General features: G+C 66.8%; 4 protein-coding genes across 6 annotated transcripts; 3 read left to right on the top strand and 1 right to left on the bottom strand.

The window, feature by feature from the left end:
- Positions 1 to 102: 102 nt before the first annotated feature.
- On the bottom strand, positions 103 to 5,140 carry LOC115492597 (acrosin-like). 2 transcript variants are annotated; one of them, XM_030261636.4, is made up of 5 exons: positions 4,964 to 5,140; positions 4,578 to 4,838; positions 2,259 to 2,524; positions 1,915 to 2,060; positions 103 to 611 (listed from the first exon to the last, which is right to left on the bottom strand). In XM_030261636.4, the coding sequence occupies exons 1-5, from the start codon at positions 5,032 to 5,034 to the stop codon at positions 252 to 254; spliced, it is 1,104 nt and encodes a 367-aa protein (XP_030117496.4). In that variant the 5' UTR covers positions 5,035 to 5,140; the 3' UTR covers positions 103 to 251. The 2 variants fall into 2 exon arrangements, with proteins under 2 accessions (XP_030117496.4, XP_030117497.4); XM_030261637.4 differs by having other exon boundaries at positions 1,985 to 2,060.
- A 1,372-nt stretch (positions 5,141 to 6,512) lies between these two features.
- On the top strand, positions 6,513 to 12,105 carry GCC1 (GRIP and coiled-coil domain containing 1). Of its 2 annotated transcripts, none has more exons than XM_072918165.1 (3): positions 6,513 to 6,623; positions 7,760 to 8,638; positions 9,192 to 12,105. In XM_072918165.1, exons 2-3 carry the CDS (start codon positions 7,772 to 7,774, stop codon positions 10,464 to 10,466), a joined length of 2,142 nt encoding a protein of 713 aa, XP_072774266.1. In that variant the 5' UTR covers positions 6,513 to 6,623; positions 7,760 to 7,771; the 3' UTR covers positions 10,467 to 12,105. The 2 variants fall into 2 exon arrangements, with proteins under 2 accessions (XP_072774266.1, XP_072774262.1); XM_072918161.1 differs by having other exon boundaries at positions 6,562 to 6,597.
- A 618-nt stretch (positions 12,106 to 12,723) lies between these two features.
- On the top strand, positions 12,724 to 14,644 carry LOC121469171 (uncharacterized). The gene is made up of 4 exons (XM_072923950.1): positions 12,724 to 13,704; positions 13,797 to 14,028; positions 14,158 to 14,349; positions 14,576 to 14,644. The coding sequence occupies exons 1-4, from the start codon at positions 13,091 to 13,093 to the stop codon at positions 14,642 to 14,644; spliced, it is 1,107 nt and encodes a 368-aa protein (XP_072780051.1). The 5' UTR covers positions 12,724 to 13,090.
- On the top strand, positions 14,308 to 16,398 carry LOC115492573 (uncharacterized). The gene is made up of 6 exons (XM_072923949.1): positions 14,308 to 14,812; positions 15,028 to 15,332; positions 15,719 to 15,838; positions 15,929 to 15,971; positions 16,049 to 16,129; positions 16,198 to 16,398. The coding sequence occupies exons 1-6, from the start codon at positions 14,801 to 14,803 to the stop codon at positions 16,396 to 16,398; spliced, it is 762 nt and encodes a 253-aa protein (XP_072780050.1). The 5' UTR covers positions 14,308 to 14,800.
- The last annotated feature ends 2,508 nt before the right edge of the window (positions 16,399 to 18,906 follow it).

The following is an 18,906-nucleotide window of genomic DNA, read 5'->3' as shown; positions in this document are numbered from 1 at the left end:
TCCCCCTCATGTCCCCCCAAACCAGGCCCAACCCCTCCCTTCTCCCCCAAATTGTCCCACCATTGTTTTTCCCAGGAGAACAAACTGGACAAGGTGACTAACTAACTGCAACAACTTTAATTCAACAACAAAATTGGGTTCACCAGCAGGGTGGGCACAGGGCAGGAATGTGGGCAGGGCACAGCCTGGTCCCAGAGCCACAGGACCCAGCAGGGAAGGATTTCCAGAACTGGATCAGCACATCCTGCTGCTCAGGCCTTCTCCCCCTTCAAAAACTGTACGAGCTCCAGCATCAGGTTGAGGAATTTTCCCAGAATCTGCTGCTGGAATGAACCCCCGGCGTAATCCTCCGAGTTGTTGGGATTTAACTCATCCTCCAAGTCCTCCTGCAGCTCCTTCTCCAAGCTGGGGAAGGATTTGGCTGGAGAAGCATCAGCTTCAGGTTGGAGCAGCCCCATCTGCACCAGGATCCAGGTGTGGAAGTGCTGGGTGGAGGTGAACACCCCAGGCCGCTTGGCCCCGGTGCAGCCCTTACCCCAGCTGGCCAGTCCCACCAGCCAGAAGTGGTCACGGGTCTTGTCCTTGCAGACCAGGGGACCCCCGATGTCCCCCTGCGCCAGGAGAGAGGGGTCAGGGGTCACAGCCACACCTCGGGGTGATGGGGACACTGGGTGGGGTTTGGGGACAGGGGAGGCAGAGATGGGGAGTGGCAGCCCTGGGACACGGGACAGGGATCCAGGGATGGGACAGGGAACAGGAGCCCTGGACAGGGACAGGGACAGGGACAGGGACAGGGACAGGGACATGGGGATGGGGACACAGCAGTGACAGGGGTGGGACAGGGTTGGCCTGGGCTGGGCTGGCCCCGAGGGGATTCAGTGGTGGAAGGGGAAGGGAAAGGCAGCACAGAGACCCTGGAGAGAGATGTGAGAACTGGGGAAGGGCAGGACAGCCCTGGGGACATGGGACAGCACAGGGACATGGGGATGGGACATCGGTCAGTGGTGGGGACACGGGGCTGGGAGGGCACCGGGCCAGGCCCAGAGGGTGCCAAGGCAGGGATGGGCTCGGGGTCCCTGTGCTGGCTCAGAGGGTCCCTGTGCTGGCTCAGAGGGTCCCTGTGCTGGCTCAGAGGGTCCCTGTGTCCCTGGGCTGGCTCAGGGGGTCCCTGTGCTGGCTCAGAGGGTCCCTGTGGTGTTTGAGAGAGGTCCCTGTGCTGGCTCAGAGGGTCCCTGTGTCCCTGTGCTGGCTCAGAGGGTCCCTGTGTCCCTGTGCTGGCTCAGAGTGTCCCTGTGCTGGCTCAGAGGGTCCCTGTGCTGGCTCAGAGTGTCCCTGTGCTGGCTCAGAGGGTCCCTGGGCTGGCTCAGAGGGTCCCTGTGCTCCCTCAGAGGGTCCCTGTGCTGGCTCAGGGGGTCCCTGTGGTCCCTCAGGGGGTCCCTGTGCTGGCTCAGAGGGTCCCTGTGTCCCTGTGCTGGCTCAGAGGGTCCCTGTGCTGGCTCAGAGGGTCCCTGGGCTGGCTCAGAGGGTCCCTGTGTCCCTGTGCTGGCTCAGAGGGTCCCTGGGCTGGCTCAGAGGGTCCCTGTGTCCCTGTGCTGGCTCAGAGGGTCCCTGGGCTGGCTCAGAGGGTCCCTGTGTCCCTGTGCTGGCTCAGAGGGTCCCTGGGCTGGCTCAGAGGGTCCCTGTGGTGGCTCAGAGGGTCCCTGTGCTGGCTCAGAGGGTCCCTGTGGTCCCTCAGGGGGTCCCTGTGGTCCCTCAGGGGGTCCCTGGGGTCCCTCAGAGGGTCCCTGTGCTGCTCAGAGGGTCCCTGGGCTGGCTCAGAGGGTCCCTGGGGTGGCTCAGAGGGTCCCTGTGCTGGCTCAGAGGGTCCCTGTGGTCCCTCAGAGGGTCCCTGTGCCCAGCCCGGCCCAGCCCCACCTGGCAGGTGTCGATGCCGCCCCGCGGGTACCCCGCGCACAGCTCCTGGGGCTGCACGGCCCCCCCGTACCAGCGGCTGCTGTTGCACACTTGGGCGTCCATCAGCCGCACTTTGGCCTCCTGCAGCAGCGGGCGCGGGCCGGGGGCTGCGGGCACAGGGGGCACTGAGCGCCGGCACCTCCCCGGGCACGGCCCCAGCCCCGGGCCGGGCCGTGCCCCCGTCCCGCCGTGTCCCTGCCCGCAGCTCCGGGCACACGGGGCCCGGCTCCCGCCGCCTCGGCCCGGCCCGGCCCGGCCCGGCCCCGCGGTGCCCGGCTGCTGCCCGGCCGCGGGCGGGCACTGACCGCTGTCCGGGGCGGCTCTCCAGCCCGCGATGTAGCAGGTTCTGAGCTCGGGCACTGCCAGGGAGCTGTCGGGCACGCAGCCCAGCTGGATGTAGTCGCTGCACTCCACGGGCCGCTCCAGCTCCAGCAGCGCCATGTTGTTCCTGGCTGTGCTGGGGTTGTAATGGCGGTGCACGATGAGGGACTGGATGTGGCGCACCTCGGCCTCGGGGCCTGGCTGGCTCAGATCGGTGGCACCGATCACCACTTCCCACTTGGAGATGTCCCTGAGGAGCAGGAGAAGGGGACAGGGGTGACAGGGAGTTGAGGTGGGGGATGTGGCAGCGCAATGGCCCAATGGCCTTCCTGCTCTGGGCAGCTCACTGTGCTGTGGGGACATCCCTGATCCTGCTGAGGGGACATCCCTGATCCTCCTCAGGGGACACTCATGTCCCTGCTGTGGGGACATCCCTGATCCTCCTGAGGGGACAGCCCTGTCCCTGCTATGGGAACACCCCTGAGCCTGTTCTGGGGACATCCCTGATCCTCCTGAGGGGACATCTCTGTCCTTGCTGTGGTGATACCCCTGACCCTGTTGTGGGAGCATCCCTGTCACTGCTGTAGGGACATCACTGACCAGCCCTGATCCTCCTTTGGGGACATCCCTGAGCCTGTTCTGGGGACATCCCTGATTCTCCTGAGGGGACATCCCTGATCCTCCTGAGGGGACACTCCTGATCCTGCTGTGGGGACACCTCTGTCTCTGCTGTGGGGACATCCCTGACTCTGTTCTGGACACTTCCCCATCCATGCTGTGAGGACATCCCTGATCCTCCTGAGGGGACAGCCCCATCCCTGCTGTGGGGACATCCCTTATCCTCCTATGGGAACATCCCTGTCTCTGCTGTGGGGACACCCCTGACCCTCTTCAGGGGGTTTCCCCATCCGTGCTGTGGGGACATCCCTGATTCTTCTGTGGGGACATCCCTGTCCCTGCTGTGGGGACACCCCTGAGCCTGTTCTGGGGACACCCCTGTCCCTGCTATGGGGACATCACTGATCGTTCTGAGGGGACATCCCTGTCCCTGCTGTGGGGACACCCCTGAGCCTGTTGTGGGAACATCACTGACCACCCCTGATACTCCTGTGGGGACATCCCTGTCCCTGCTGTGGGGACATCCCTGATACTCCTATGGGGACATCCCTGATCCTCCTGAGGGGACACCTCTGTCCCTGCTATGGGGACACCCCTGTCCTGCTGTGGGGACACCCCCGACCCTGTTCTGGAGACTTCCCCACCCGTGCTGTGGGGACATCCTTGATCCTCCTGAGGGGACACCCATGTCCCTGCTGTGGGGACATCCCTGATCCTCCTGTGGGGACTTCCCCGACCCTGTTGTGGGAGCATCCCTATCTTTGCTGTGGGGACACCCCTGACCATGATGGGGGACGTCCCTGAACCTGCCAAGGAGAGTTCTGTGCTTTGGGGACATTCTCGTCTCTTCTGAGGGGACATCTCTGTCCTTGCTGTGGGGATACCCCTGACCCTGTTGTGGGAGCATCCCTGTCTCTGCTGTGGGGACATCACTGACCACCCCTGATACTCCTGTGGGGACATCCCTGAGCCTGTTCTGGGGACATCCCTGATCCTCCTGAGGGGACATCCCTGTCCCTGCTGTGGGAACATCCCTAATCCTCCTGTGAGCACATTCTTGTCCCTGCTGTAGGGACACCCATGTCCAGGCTGTGGGGACATCCCTGATCCTCCTGAGGGGACACCCATGTCTCTGCTGTAGGGACACCCCTGATCCTGTTCTGGACACTTCCCCATCCATGCTGTGAGGACATCCCTGATCCTCCTATGGGAACATCCCTGTCCCTGCTGTGGGGACATCCCTGATCCTGCTGAGGGGACAGTCCCATCCCTGCTGTGGGGACACCCCTGATCCTGCTGTGGGGACACTTATGTCCCTGTTGTGGGAACATCCCTGTCTCTGCTGTGGGGACATCACTGACCAGCCCTGATCCTCCTGTGGGGACATCCCTGAGCCTGTTCTGGGGACATCCCTGATCCTGCTGAGGGGACATCCCTGATCCTCCTGAGGGGACACTCATGTCTCTGCTGTGGGGACACCCCCGACCCTGTTCTGGACACTTCCCCGTCCCTGCTGTGGGGACATCCCTGATCCTCCTGAGGGCACATCCCTGTCCCTGCTGTGGGGACATCCCTGACCCTCTTCAGGGGGTTTCCCCATCCGTGCTGTGGGGGCATCCCTGATCCTCCTATGGGAACATCCCTGTCCCTGCTGTGGGGACACCCCCGGCCCTGCTCCCCCTTACCCAGCCCCGAAGAAGCACTGTGCCACCGTCAGCACCCACTGGGGGTGGATGAGTGCCCCCGAGCACATGTGCCACGTGCCGTTCTCCCGGGTGGCCTGGACGCTGACGATGCCAGGCCATGCCCCCGGCTGGATCCCGGTGCCACCCTTGTCCTGGGAGGAACCGTGGGAAGAATCCAAAATTTCGTAATCTTTGTCCTGGGAATACTCGGCAGGCGCAGAGCTGCGGTCGAAGGCCATGGGCCGGAGCCCACAGGTGCCTCTGGAAGCACAGAGCCATCACTGCCCTGCTCGGGGACAGCGGGGACAGGGACCCCGAGGGGCTCCTCTGTGCCCAGGCTGTGCCAGGGCAGCCCCCGAGTGTCCCCGAGCCCCCGGGGCACTGACCTGCAGGTGTCCCAGGTGGCCCACACGGACCCACCGAGGGCCAGCAGGACGAGCAGTCTCAGCAAAGCCATCGCTGCCAGCGCGGGTGGCAGAGGCGGAGCAGAGCTGTCACCTCTGGTGCCACCCACGGCCCTGGCAGTGCCCACGGTGCCACCAGGCCGGGCTGATGTCACAGACGGTCGGTTCCATTGCGGGGAGGGGCAGCTCGGTGTCACAGAGTGGAACGTGGAACGGTCTGGGGGCAGCGCCCCGGAGCACCAGCATGGGACTGGTCAGACCCACCGGGCACCGGGCTGGGCACCAGCAGCCGGAGCAGCCCTGGGAGAAGGATTTGGGGGTGCTGGGGGTGAGAGCTGGACCTGACCCAGCCCAGAACCCCCCAGCCCCGGGCTGAGCCCAGTGGGCAGCAGGGGAGGGGGATCCTGCCCCTGTGCCCAGGTGAGAGCCACCTGCAGGGCTGCCCCAGCCTGGGCACACAGCAGCAGCACCTGGAGCTGCTGGAGAGATTCCAGAGGGATCCATGGAGCTGCTGCAGGGCTGGAGCCCCTCACATCCCGGGATCCAGGCTGGGAGAGCTGGGGGGGCTCACCTGGAGAGGAGAAGGATCCAGGGAGAGCTCAGAGCCCCTGGCAGGGCCTGGAGGGGCTCCAGGAGAGCTGCAGAGGGACTGGGGACAAGGATGGAGGGACAGGACACAGGGAATGGCTCCCACTGCCAGAGGGCAGCCATGGATGGGAGATTGGGAATGAGGAATTCCTGGCTGGGCTGGGATTGCCAGAGCAGCTGGGGCTGCCCCTGGATCCCTGGAATGCCCAAGGAAATGTTGGACACTGGGGCTGGAGCAGCCTGGGACAGTGGGAGGGGTCCCTGCCCAAGGAAGAATTCCGAACCAGAAGAAGACAGAATGCTAATTAACGAAAGAGGTTTTTGTGTCATTTGGAACCAATGAACTTTGGTTTCTTTGTCGGCTCAGGATGCACCAATGGGTGACAGTTTGTCCCGGGCTCTCTGTGCAGCCCCTGGCCAAGGACAGAGCGGGGCCGGGCTAAAGGACCCTGAAACGGTTCGAGTCCCGCTCCTCCCGCGGCTCCGGGAGATTCCGGCCACGCCGGGGGACGGGGGACACGGGGGACACGGGGGACACGGGGGACACGGGGGGACACGGGGGAACACGGGGGAACACGGGGGGACACAGGGGGGGACACGGGGGAACACGGGGGTACACAGGGGGGGACACGGGGCACTCCAGGGGACACGGGGAGATACGGGGGGCACTCCAGGGGACACGGGGGACACGGGGAGATACGGGGGGACACGGGGGGACACGGGAGGGGACACGGGGGGGGACACGGGGCACTCCAGGGGACACGGGGGGACACGGGGGACACGGGGGGGACACTGGGGGACACGAGGGGACACACGGAGGTACGGAGGGCCACCCGGCTGTCACCCCAGCCCTGACCACGCCCACAGCCGTGACCACACCCATTGGGAACACGGCTGTCCCCTGGCGCTCAGGCCACGCCCCCACCGCCCCGGGCCACGCCCACAAACCGCCCCCGGTAACGGGCCCGTTTGTCCCGCCCCCTTTCCGGCTTCCGGCGGAAGTGGCGGCGCGGCGGAACCGGCCGGGGGTGAGGGGGGCCCGGGGCACCGGAGGGTGAGAATGGCGGTACCGGGGGATGGCGGGTACCGGGGGGTGAGGGGTACCGGGGGGTGAGGATGGCGGGTACCGGGGGTGAGGGGTACCGGGGGCTGAAGGCTGAGGGGTACCGGAGGGTGAGGGCTGCGGGGTACCGGGGTGGTGAGGGCTGCGGGTACCGGGGGATGAGGATGGCGGGTACCGGGGGATGAGGGCTGAGGGGTACCGGGCGGTGAGGGCTGAGGGGTACCGGGGGGTGAGGGCTGCGGGTACCGGGGGATGAAGGCTGCGGGTACCGGGGGATGAGGGCTGCGGGTACCGGGGAGTCCGGAGGGATCAGGGCGGGAGGCAGGATGGTCCCGGGGGGCTGACGGTGAGGGGCCCGGGTGGTGTCCGGGGGGTCACGGTGGCCCTGGGGGGTCCTGAGGGGCCAGGGTGGTCCTGAGGAGGGGACAGTGGAGGTGCCGGGGGTTGGAATGGTGTCCGGGGGGTTGGAATGGTGTCCGGGGTCTCAGCATGGGGGTCCTGGCGGGGTCAGGATGGGGGTCTCGAGGGGGTCAGGATGGGGGTCCTGAAGGGGAATTCAGAGGGGTGTCCAGGGGGTCAGCATGGGGGTCCTGGAGGGGAATTCGGAGGGGTGTCCTGGGGGTCAGGATGGGGGTCTCGAGGGGGTCAGGGTGGGAGCCCTGGAGGGGAATTCGGAGGGGTTTCCTGGGGGTCAGGGTCATGTCCTGGTGGGATCAGGATGGGGGTCTCGAGGGGGTCAGGATGGGGGTCCTGGAGGGGAATTCGGAGGGGTGTCCTGGGGGTCAGGGTCATGTCCTGGCGGGGTCAGGGTGGGGGTCTCGAGGGGGTCAGGATGGGGGTCCTGGAGGGAATTTGGGGGGCTGTCCTGGGGGTCAGGATGGGGGTCTCAAGGGGGTCAGGATGGGAGCCCTGGGCCGGCCAGGATGTGCGTCCTGTGGGGTTCAGTGTGGTGGTCCTGGGGGGTTCAGGGTGGTGGTCCTGTGGGGTTCAGGGTGGTGTTCCTGGGCAGGCAATGGTCAGGGGGGTCTCTGTGGTCTTTGCTGCCCCTTTGGTGTCCTGCTGGGCCCAGGGCGATGCTCCTGCCCGTCCCAAAGGTGCCTTTTCTCCTCGTCCCGCTTCCCCCCCAGATCCCCCCCGCCATGGAGAAGTTCGGGATGAACTTCGGGGGCGGCCCCAGCAGGAAGGAGCTGCTGGAGACCATCGAGACGCAGAAGCAGCAGCTCCTGCGCTTCCAGGCGCGCCTCAAGGACGTGGTCCAGGCCTACAAGAGCCTGCTGAAGGAGAAGGAGGCGCTGGAGGCCAGCCTGAAGGTGCTCTCCGCGTCCCACGACGGGGACCTCGCGGTGCCCGGGGCCGGGGACTCCCCGGATGACCGGAGCTCGGAGCAGAGCGAGGACAGCGCGGGGACGGCCGCCGGGGGGGACGAGGAGGACAAACCCGCGGTGCAGAGAGCCGAGGAGGCGAGCGGCGCGGAGGGCTCGGAGCCGGGCCCGAAGCAGCAGCTGAAGGCGCAGCTGGCCACGCTGACGGCCGCACTGGCCACGGTGACGCGGGAGAAGTCGCGCATGGAGGCGTCCTACCAGGCGGAGCGGCGGCAGATGAAGCAGGAGCTGGAGGAGCTGGCGGGGCGGGCGCGGGACGAGGCGCAGCGGAGGGACGCGGAGCTGCGGCGGCTGCGGGAGCTGCTGGCCGAGACCCGCGCCAGCCTGGCCGCGCAGCAGCGCGAGCGCGAGAGCGAGCAGGCCGACCACGGGCTGATGCTGCGCGAGCTGCAGGAGCTGCTGCGCGCCGAGCGACAGCTCCGCGAGGCCGGCGGCGCCGAGAGAGCCCCGGGCCGCGAGCAGCACACACGGCAGCCGGGCCCGGAGCCGCAGGAGCCGCGCAGGGAGCTGCAGGACACGCAGGAGGAGAGCGGGAAGGCGGACCCGCGGATCCAGGAGCTGCAGGAGGAGATGGCCGCCCTCAGGAACCACTTCCAGCTGCAGCTGGTGCAGGAGATGAAGAAGGTGATTGCTGGCTGGGAGTGAGGGTGGTGGCCAGGAGCTGGGGGCAGGTTTGGGGCTGCAGGAGCCAAATCCCCCCTCCCAGTCTCTGAGTCCAAAGCGTCCTGGCTCGGATTGATGGGATGGCAATCCTGGGGAACAGCTCTCTGTGGGATGTATCCAGGGAGTGGGGCTGGAGTCAGATTCCCCTTCCCAATCCCTCAGATTCCAGGAGGTTCAAAATAAACAGCACAGGGTGCCCAGAGCAGCTGGGGCTGCCCCTGGATCCCTGGAATGCCCAAGGCCAGGCTGGACACTGGGGCTGGAGCAGCCTGGGACAGTGGGAGGTGTCCCTGCCATGGCAGTCCTGGAGGGGCTCTGAGGTCCCTTCCCACCCAACCCATTCCAGGATTCCAAGCACAAACCCCTGAAAAGCCAGGGCAGGGAGGTGCCTCAGGCAGGGCTCCTGGGGTGGGGAGGGCCCCGTGTTGGTTCGGAGCAGAGGAGGGGCCCCGTCTGACCCCAGGTGAGTCCCCAGTGTCCCCATGTGCCCTGACCCCGCCGTGTCCCCGCGCAGACAGCCCAGGCCGAGGAGCAGCTGCGGCAGCGCTCCCAGCAGGAGGAGCGGCGCGTGGCCGAGCTGGAGGCCCAGGTGTCCCAGGTGTCCGAGCTGCTGGGCACCTACGAGAAGGCCAAGCAGAGGGACCAGGCCACCATCCAGAGGCTCAAGGACCGCATCGTGCAGCTGGACCTGGAGAACAAGACCTTGGCCATCGCCGCCTCCAGCCGCTCCCCGGGCGAGCTCGCCGTGGAGGAGGCCACCCTGGACGTGAGCGCGCTCAAGGAGAAGATGGAGAAGCTGCAGAAGCTCCTGCGGGCGGCGGCCGGGAAGGGCCCGGAGGCGGAGGAGCCGCGGGAGCCGGAGCAGCCCCCGGGCGGCGGGGACGGCAACGGGGACAAGGCCGCGGGCGGGCACTGCCAGCAGGAGCTGAGGCAGCTCAAGGAGGAGTTCGAGCGCTACAAGGTGAGGGCGCAGCAGGTGCTGAAGAGCAAGGCCACCAAGGACACGGGCCTGGCCAAGGAGCTGGAGGAGGCGCGGGAGCAGCTGGCGGAGCTGCAGGACAAGCACGTGCTGCTGCAGCTGGCCGCGGACGAGGCGGAGAAGCAGCACCGGCAGGAGCTGGAGGCCAAGCAGCAGGAGCTGTCCCAGCTGCAGCAGCGGCACCGGCAGGAGCTGCAGCGCTGCCAGCTGCAGTTCCGGGAGCGGGCGCTGCGGCTGGAGGAGGAGATGCACAAGCAGCGGGACCGGGCGCTGGCCGTGCTGGCCGAGAAGGACCGCGAGCTGGAGCAGCTCCGCGCCCCGGCGCCGCCCCACGGCCCCAAGGGCTGCCCCACGGACGCTCCCGGGGACGCTCCCGGCCAGGATTCCTCGGAGATGCTGCCGCAGGCGCTGCAGCTGTGCCCCGGCTCCGAGCCCACCTTCTTCCTGTACGCCGAGCAGCTGGCGCGCAAGGAGGTGGAGATCGCGGCGCTGCGCAAGCACAAGCACCGGCTGGAGCTGCAGCTGCACCAGCTCCGGGGCCGCGCCCTGGCCGAGGAGGACAGGCACCGCGAGGAGGTGGCGGCGCTGCGGGACGAGATCCAGAAGAGCTGCCGGGATAAGAGCAGGGAAGGGGCCAACCTGGAGTACCTGAAGAACGTGGTGTACCGGTTCCTGACGCTGCCGGACGCGCGGGGCCGGCAGCAGACGCTCACGGCCATCCTGGCCGTCCTGCACTTCAGCCCCGAGGAGAAGCTGAGCATCGCCAAGAGCTCGGCCCACGGCTCCTGGTGGCTCCACGGGAAGAGATGAGGGGTGCATTTTATTCCCTTTTCCAAAAGAGCTCCTTCCCGAGGACTGACCAAAACCTCACCCCAACCACGCCTGGGTCTCTCCAGGATTTGGGCTCCGTTTGGTTTTTTTGGCACTAATTTGCAGTGGGGCTGTGCCAGCTTTTCCAGCCCCAAAGCCTCCGTGGTGGGAATTTGCTCCGAGTTGGGACTTGATCTGAAAACCATGGAATTGAAGACGCTGAGGTTTTCTAAAGATGATTTAAAAACAATCCCTACCTGCCAGGTGTGGCATCAAGTGGAGTTCGCTTGGATCTTCAAGCTCCAGCCAGGCTGGTGACTCAGGAGATGAAAGGGAAGGTGGGAAGCACTTTAGGTGGAGCTAAATTAGCAGCAGGCCAGGAAGGCTCAGGCAGATGGGGCTCAGTGCAGGAAATCGGGCATTTCCCTCTAAGGTTCTTTTCCAGAGCCTCATTTAAGCAGTGGATGCGGCTCCAGGCTCATCCAGGGGCTCGGGCTCTCCTTCCTTCCCAGGGATCCTCCCTGGGTTATCAGGGATTCTAGGAGGAGAAAGGATCTCCCTGTGGGTGATTCCCATCCTGAGGGTGTTGTTTTCCTGCCCCGCATTTGGAATTGAATCCTGGCTGCTAAAGCTCGGCCCAGAGACAGGGATGGGTCTGGATTAACACCCACGGGGTCTTGGAGCCGAGTCAAGAGCAGGTCTGGGAGCAGCTCGTGGTGCTGCACTGCCCAGAGAGCCTTGGGAAGGGTCAGCCACTCCTGGCACTGCCAGGGACCAGGACAGGGACGTGGAATTTCTCTCCTTCCCTCCTTGTCTGTCCTGGTCCTGTCAGCAGCCAAACTCCCTGGATTCTGCTCTGGCCAGCGCTGCCCTCGGTGCCAATTTCTCCTCAATGAAATCCTCAGGGAAAACGTGCCTGGGACAGGGCAGAGCCTGTCCCTGCTGGGAGGGGGACACAGCTGGGGGATGTTCCCTGCGTGCAGGGATGCTCCCACGGGAGCAGCAGGACCCAGGTGCTGCCCTGAGGGGAGAGTTTGTCCCAGGAATGCTTGAAACGCTGCTGAAGGACAAAAAGTGCTGGCTCAGCCAGGGGAGAGCCCAGTCCCTGCTCCCAGTTTGGAAGTGCTGAATCAAGGGGTGCCTCTGGAGTGGCAGGGATGGCTCCAACTCTTTCCCTGGAGCCATTCCCACAACTCCAGAGGGAGGTGGAGCCTCCTCCTGCTGTGGCTTCGCTGCTCAGGCTGAGGGGATGGATCCCTGTTCTCCCTCTGCTCCCGCAGCATGGAGTGACCTGGAGTGGATCCCAGGGGTGGTGGGGACCCAGCTTGGAGCAGGGAATCAGTGTGGGACCCGGCTGGGAGAGGAGGGACAAGGTGGGACCCAGATCCATCCCGGTGCCCTCTGTCTGTTCCTGGCAGAGGAAGATGAGGAAGCTGCTGAGGGGGAGCATCTCCAGGAGTGCCCAGTTCCGTGTCACTGTCACCCTCCTGCAGCTCCCAGTGCCATTCCTTCCTCTGCTCCCCTCCAGCCCCTCTCCCTCCTGCTCCTTCCTTCCCTCAGACCCTCCCCCACATTCCTCCCTCCCTCTTCCCTCTCTCCCTTCAGCCAGTATCCCTGAAATAAAGGTAAAATGCCTCTCTGTGGGAACTCTGGTGGCTCCTGGGGGTGGGATGGGCATTGCTTGGGGATTCTTGGTGGATGTTGGAACATCCTTGGGTTAAAATTATCACAGAATTGTTCAATCACTTGATTTCCTGAGGTTCCTGGCAGTGTGAGAACGGGAATGGCTCATTCCTGCACCCGCAGTCGTGGTGTGGCAGCTGAGTGGATGCAGAGGAGTCTGGCACTGAGAATCCCAGGCTGGGCTGGGTGGGAAGGGACCCCAGAGCCCCTCCAGTGCCACCCTGCCATGGCAGGGACACCTCCCACTGCCCCAGGCTGCTCCAGCCCCAGTGTCCAGCCTGGCCTTGGGCATTCCAGGGATCCAGGGGCAGCCCCAGCTGCTCTGGCAATCCCAGCCCAGCCAGGAATTCCTCATTCCCAATCTCCCACCCATGGCTGCCCTCTGGCAGTGGGAGCCATTCCCTGTGTCCTGTCCCTCTGTCCCTTGTCCCCAGTCCCTCTGCAGCTCTCCTGGAGCCCCTTCAGGCCCTGCCAGGGGCTCTGAGCTCTCCCTGGATCCTTCTCCTCTCCAGGCTGGGCATTCCCAGCTCTCCCAGCCTGGCTCCCTGGGATCTGAGGGGCTCTGAGTGCAGCACCAGGAGCTCCCGGCTGCTCTCCCAGCGCTGTTCCCTCATTCCCGGTGTGCCCAGGGGCACCCGGGCGCTCCTTTGGGCTCTCCCACGCCGGAGGCTGATCCCTGCCCGTTCCCGGGGCTGGCACGGCGCCGCCTGGGAAGCTCCAGCCGCTCCTCTGGGAAGCTCCAGCTGCTCCTGGGAAGCTCCAGCTGCTCTGGGAAGCTCCAGCCGCCCCGGCCGGGCAGGTTCCTCCGGCTGCGCCGAGCCCGTGTCCCGCCGCCGGGCGTGGAGCGAGTCCGGGCGGCGGCGGCGGCGGGAGCCGCTTCCAGCTTCCCTCCGTCCGTCCCGGGAAGCGCCGGGAAGCGCCGGGAAGGCTCCGAAGGAGCCATGGCCGGAGCGCAGGAGCCGCCCGCGGCTCTCTCGGACATCCAGGTACGTGCGGGGCGCTCCGGCGGGCCGGGAGCGGTTCGGGTGAGCGCTGCGGTGCCGTTCCGACAAATCCTGCCCGAGGGAGCTGCTCCCGGTCACCGGGCACCGGCCCAGGGTGGCACGGCCACCGGCAAGGAAGGGCAGGGCTTCCGCTGCGGCTCTTCCCCGGCTCCTGCCCCGCTGCTCCCGGCGCTCCCGACCCGGGATCCGCTCCGGTTCCTCGGCGCCGTCGGGAGCCGCTCCCAGCGCGGCCGCGGGCGGGACGCGGCTTCTCGGCGCTCCCCAGCCCCGGTGAGGGGAACTCAGCAGGAGATCCCAGCGGGAAAACTCGGGGGAAAGGAGCAGGGAAGCCCCGCCACATGCAGCCACCGCCGCGGGGCCGCTGAGCCGGCCCGGCCCCTCCGCTCCCCGGGAAGCGCCTTTGCCCGGCCCGGGGTGGCCGAGGGACACGGTCCGGCCGTGCCCAGGGTCCCACATCCACCTCCCGTGGGGTTCGGGCCGGCCCCGCTCCCCCCGTGCCTCCCGCAGGTCCTGGTGCTGACGGGCGTCACCCTCCCGGCCGCGCTGCTCAGGTGGGTCCTGTCCCCTGTCCCTGTCCCTGGGCTGGCACCGCGGGTGGCAGCGGCTCTGCCGGGACGTTCATCGCCCGCCCCGTCCCCTGCAGCCTCCTGGGCAGCGGATCCGTCCTCGCTGTCACCTCCTGGCAGGGGCGCTGCTGCCACATCCAGGTGAGTGCCACCGGCTTGTGGCAGTGTCACTGCTGCCACATCCAGGTGAGTGCCAGCGGCTCCTGGCAATGCTGCCACATCCAGGTGAGTGTCACCGGCCTGTGGCAGTGTCACTGCTGCCACATCCAGGTGAGTGCCACCGGCTCCTGGCAATGCTGCCATGTCCAGGTGAGTGCCACCGGCCTGTGGCAGTGTCACTGCTGCCACATCCAGGTGAGTGCCACCGGCTCCTGGCAATGCTGCCATGTCCAGGTGAGTGCCACCGGCCTGTGGCAGTGTCACTGCTGCCACATCCAGGTGAGTGCCACCGGCTCCTGGCAGTGCTGCCACATCCAGGTGAGTGCCACCGGCCTGCGGCAGTGTCACTGCTGCCACATCCAGGTGAGTGCCACCGGCTTGTGGCAGTGTCACATCCGGGTGAGTGCCACCGGCCTGTGGCAGTGTCACATCCGGGTGAGTGCCACCGGCCTGTGGCAGTGTCACATCCAGGTGAGTGCCACCGGCCTGTGGCAGTGTCACTGCTGCCACATCCAGGTGAGTGCCACCAGCCTGTGGCAGTGTCACTGCTGCCACATCCAGGTGAGTGCCACCGGCTCCTGGCAATGCTGCCATGTCCAGGTGAGTGCCACCAGTTCCCAGGGACACAGGGCTGGGTGTGGCCCCAGCTAAGCCCGGCTCCAAGCCGAGCTAACACCGGGTTTAAAGCCCCAGGCAGGGAGGAGGAGGTAGCAGCAGGACGCCCCGGCCCCCGGGAGCTGCCGGGGGCTGCTGCCAGCGGATCTAACGCCGTGCCCTGTCCCCCTGTCCCCAGCTGCGCCCCCTGTTCCTCCTGGCCCTGGCAGATTTCCTGGGTGCCGCGGCGCTGCTGGGCACGGGAACCATCCCGCTGCTGCCGGCCTCCCTCTCCGTGCCCGCCTACGCCGCCTGTCCCTACGGGCGGATGCTGACCACGGTACGGGGACACTGTTGGGGACAGCCGGGTGCTGTGCTGGGGTCCCCTCCTGGCGAGGAACCTCTGCCGCGGGTCGGGGTGTGCAGCACCAGCAGGACAGGGGGAATGGGGGTGTCGGGGGGCAGAGGGAAGGTGGAAGGTGGAAGGGGCCCTGGTGGCGCTGGACACGGCGGGACCCCCGGTCCCTTTCCCTCCCCTCTCCCCCTCTCTCCCAGACCTCCTACGCCGTCTCGTTCCTCATGGTCGCTGTTTACGCGTACGAGTCGCACCGCACCGTCCTCGGGGGGCGAGCGCGGCCCCCGGCAGCGCTGCAGGTCCGTGCCTGGCCCGGGCACAGCCGGGACAGCACCGGGGAGCGGCGGAGCGAGCCGGGGCAGCCGCTTTCCCCGGCAAGTCGGGATTTCCCGGTCCTGGCGGAGCTGCGGCCGCCCCTCCAGCCCCGGTTCTCGGCGGTTCTCCCGCAGGAGCGGAGCCGCTGCCTGGAGAGCGCCTGGCGGGGAATTCCGTACGTCCTGGCCTGGTGGGTGCCCGCCGCCGGCCCCGCCGGGGCTCTCCCGTCCCTTCCCGGTACCGGTACCGGCCCCGCCCGGGGCTCTCCCGTCCCTTCCCGGTACCGGTGCCAGCCCGGGGCTCTCACCCGTCCCTTCCCAAGGCCGGTACCGGCCCGGGGCTCTCAGCCGTCCCTTCCCAAGGCTGGTGCCGGTACCGGTACCGGCCCGGGGCTCTCAGCCGTCCCTTCCCAAGGCCGGTACCGGTACCGGTACCGGTGCCGGTCCAGGGCTCTCACCCGTCCCTTCCCGAGGCTGGTGCCGGTACCGGTGCCGGTCCGGGACTCTCACCCGTCCCTTCCCGAGGCCGGTGCCGGTACCGGTACCGGCCCGGGACTCTCTCCCGTCCCTTCCCAAGGCTGGTACCGGCGCTGACTCTCCTGGCTCAGCTGCTCGCCCGCGGCACCTCCGCCGCCGCCATCGCGCCCGTGGTGCCCCGGCCCGGCTCCAACGACACCTTCAGCCTTTACTGCTCCAGGTACGGCCCCTCCGCCCCGCCCCGCCCGGGGCATCGCCGCGGGACCCCGGGGGAGGCTCTGGGAGCTCCAGCACCGCTCTGTCCTTGCAGCTGCCTCCTCCTGATCCGCCCGAGCCAGGACATTTGCTCCCAGGTGGGCGCTGCTCCCGGGGGGCTCCGGGGCCGCGGGGGTCGCTGGCCCGGCCCCGCTCATCTCCCGTTGTCTCCCAGTCCGGCGGGGGCAGGAACGCGGGGCTGGAGGAGAAAATCATCCTCCTGCTGTACCTGCTGCTGGTGCTCGGCTGCTGCTCGGTGAGGCCGCGGCTCGGGGGGCGGCACGGGGGGTCCGCAGCGCCCCGCTGAGCCCCGGACCCCCCCAGCTCCTGTACCGGCGGGTGCGGCTCCGGTGCCGCGGGAACGCGGCGCTGCCGCTGCTGAGCCTGGACAGGGACGGCGGCCTCGGGGGCAGGAGCGGCCGCAGCGTCAGCAAAGCCTCGCTGCACTTCCAGCTGGTTTTCCTGCTCTGCTGGACGCCAGGCAAGGCCAGGGGGGTGTCCCAAAGCCCCGCAGGGTCACACTGAGGGTGTCCCCAGCTCCCCCAGCCCCGCAGGGTCACACTGAGAGTGTCCCCAGCTCCCCCAGGGTCACACTGAGGTGTCCCCAGGTCCCCCAGCCCCGCAGGATCACACTGAGGGTGTCCCCAGCCCCGCAGGGTTACACTGAGGGTGTCCCCAGGTCCCCCAGGGTCACACTGAGGGTGTCCCCAGCTCCCCCAGCCCCGCAGGGTCACACTGAGGGTGTCCCCAGGTCCCCCAGCCCGGCAGTGTCACACTGAGGGTGTCCCAAAGCCCCCAGCCCCGCAGGGTCACACTGAGGGTGTCCCAAAGCCCCCAGCCCCGCAGGGTCACACTGAGGGTGTCCCCAGCTCCCCCAGCCCCACAGGGTCATACTGAGGGTGTCCCCAGCTCCCCCAGCCCTGCGGGGTCACAGTGAGGGTGTCCCCAGCTCCCCCAGCCCCACAGGGTCACAGGGAGGGTGTCCCAAAGCCCCGCAGGGTCACACTGAGGGTGTCCCCAGGTCCCCCAGGGTCACACTGAGGGTGTCCCAAAGCCCCCAGCCCCGCAGGGTCACAGGGAGGGTGTCCCAAAGCCCTGCAGGGTCACAGGGAGGGTGTCCCCAGGTCCCCCAGCCCCACAGGGTCACACTGAGGGTGTCCCAAAGCCCCCAGCCCCGCAGGGTCACAGGGAGGGTGTCCCAAAGCCCTGCAGGGTCACAGGGAGGGTGTCCCCAGCTCCCCCAGCCCTGCAGGGTCACACTGAGGGTGTCCCACCAAGGAATGTCCTTCTGTGTCCCACCCACAGCCTTCCTCCTCACCATCCTCTCCTTCACCAGCATCAGCCCTGCCTCGCTCTTTGTCCTCTACGTGTCCACGGTGAGTAAAGCCCCTTTTCAGGGCTCCCAGGTTGGACATTTGTCCCCATCCCACGTGGGAGCTGTGACAGCCCTCGGGCACACCCTGGGCAGGGTGAGGACACGGCCCTGGGCCCAGCGCGGCTCTTCCCACTGGATTTTGGGTTGGGATTTCAGCCCTTGGCTCTTCCCAGGGCCTGGATGTGCTTTAATTGGCCACACCAAGAGGAATGTCCCCCGTGTCCCGTGCCAGCCCGCTGGGCTGTGCCTGCTGGCACCGGGAGCCCTGACCCTCTGTCCCTGTGTCCCCCAGGCCCTGAGCGTGTCCCTGCAGGGCTTCCTGCACAGTCTGGTCTACGGCTGGATGAGGGAGAACTTCCGCAGGGACGTGCTGGCCCCGAGCCCCTCCCTGCAGAGCCCGGAGGGGCTCAAGGCTTTCTACGACGATTCCCTGGGGGCTGCTCCCTGAGCTCCCACCTCATCCCCATCCCATTCCCTGGGGGCTGCTCCCACCTCATCCCATTCCCTGGGGGCTGCTCCCTGAGCTCCCACCCCATCCCATTCCCCGGGGGCTGATCCCTGAGCTCCCACCTCATCCCCATCCCATTCCCTGGGGGCTGCTCCCACCTCATCCCATTCCCTGGGGGCTGCGGGATTTGCACATTCCCAGCAGCTCAGGGAATCCCGGAATGGTTTGGGCGGACAGGGACCCCAGAGCCCCCCCAGTGCCACCGTGCCATGGCAGGGACCCCTCCCACGGCTCCCGCTGTCCCGGCAGGATCCCCTGGGTGCAGCCCCTTGTGCCTGGAGTGGTTTGGGGAGGGCACAGGAGGGGCACCTGCAGCCCCTCCCTGCTGGAGACCCCCGAACTTCCACAGATCCACCGGGACGGTCTGCAGGATCCTGGAACCTGAGGCTGGGCTGGCACTGGAGGGGCTTTGGGGTCCCTTCCCACCCAAACCATTCCAGGACAGTGGGATACTGGGCTTGCAGGAGATGGGGTCTGGCCTCCTTGGGGGGAATGCAAAGCTAAAAATACATCCCTGAGGGAGAATTCCCGAAGGAGGAAGTTCGGGCTGTTGAGGAACAAGAGATGGTGGAGTCCCCACTCCAGGAGGGATCTCAAAGCCATGTGGATGTGGCACTTGGGGACACGGTGGCCTTGGCACTGCTGGGAATGGTTGGACTCGATGGGCTTCAAGGTTTTTCCAAACCAAAAGCCTCAGTGATTCTGTGATTCTGTGATTCCGTGCCTCGGGAAGGGCAGAGGGACACACAGCCACCCACAGGTGCTCTGGAAAACCGGGATGGCCATGAGTGACCAAGAGCAGGGACAACCATTCCCAACCCAATAAACCTCCCCAGCCTCCGAACCAGGACCCAGCGTGGCTCCAGGGTTTTTCAGACTAAGATTTCCTACTTTGCAGGAGGAGGAGCAGAGAGGATGGAAACAGCGCAACTCCCACTGGGAGCTGCCCCAGTCAGGGCAGGAACAATCCAACAATCCCACCTCGTGCAGAGGCGCTGCGTTTGGCCCCTCCAGGCTGCCACATCCCTCCCAAACCCTTTTTTTAGGTTAAAATTGCCCCTGGCTGGATGCCCTGCCCCGGTGGTGCGATGCAGCTTTGCGGTACCAATGCCCTGGTTCCAGCAAATCCATTCCCGAGGCAGGAAGGGGA

The sequence above is a fragment of the Taeniopygia guttata genome, chromosome 1A, assembly GCF_048771995.1.
Source record: "Taeniopygia guttata chromosome 1A, bTaeGut7.mat, whole genome shotgun sequence".
Classification (NCBI taxonomy): Eukaryota; Metazoa; Chordata; class Aves; order Passeriformes; family Estrildidae; genus Taeniopygia; species Taeniopygia guttata.
Note: the sequence above shows the minus strand (reverse complement) of the source record. Positions and strands in the feature narration are given on the sequence as shown.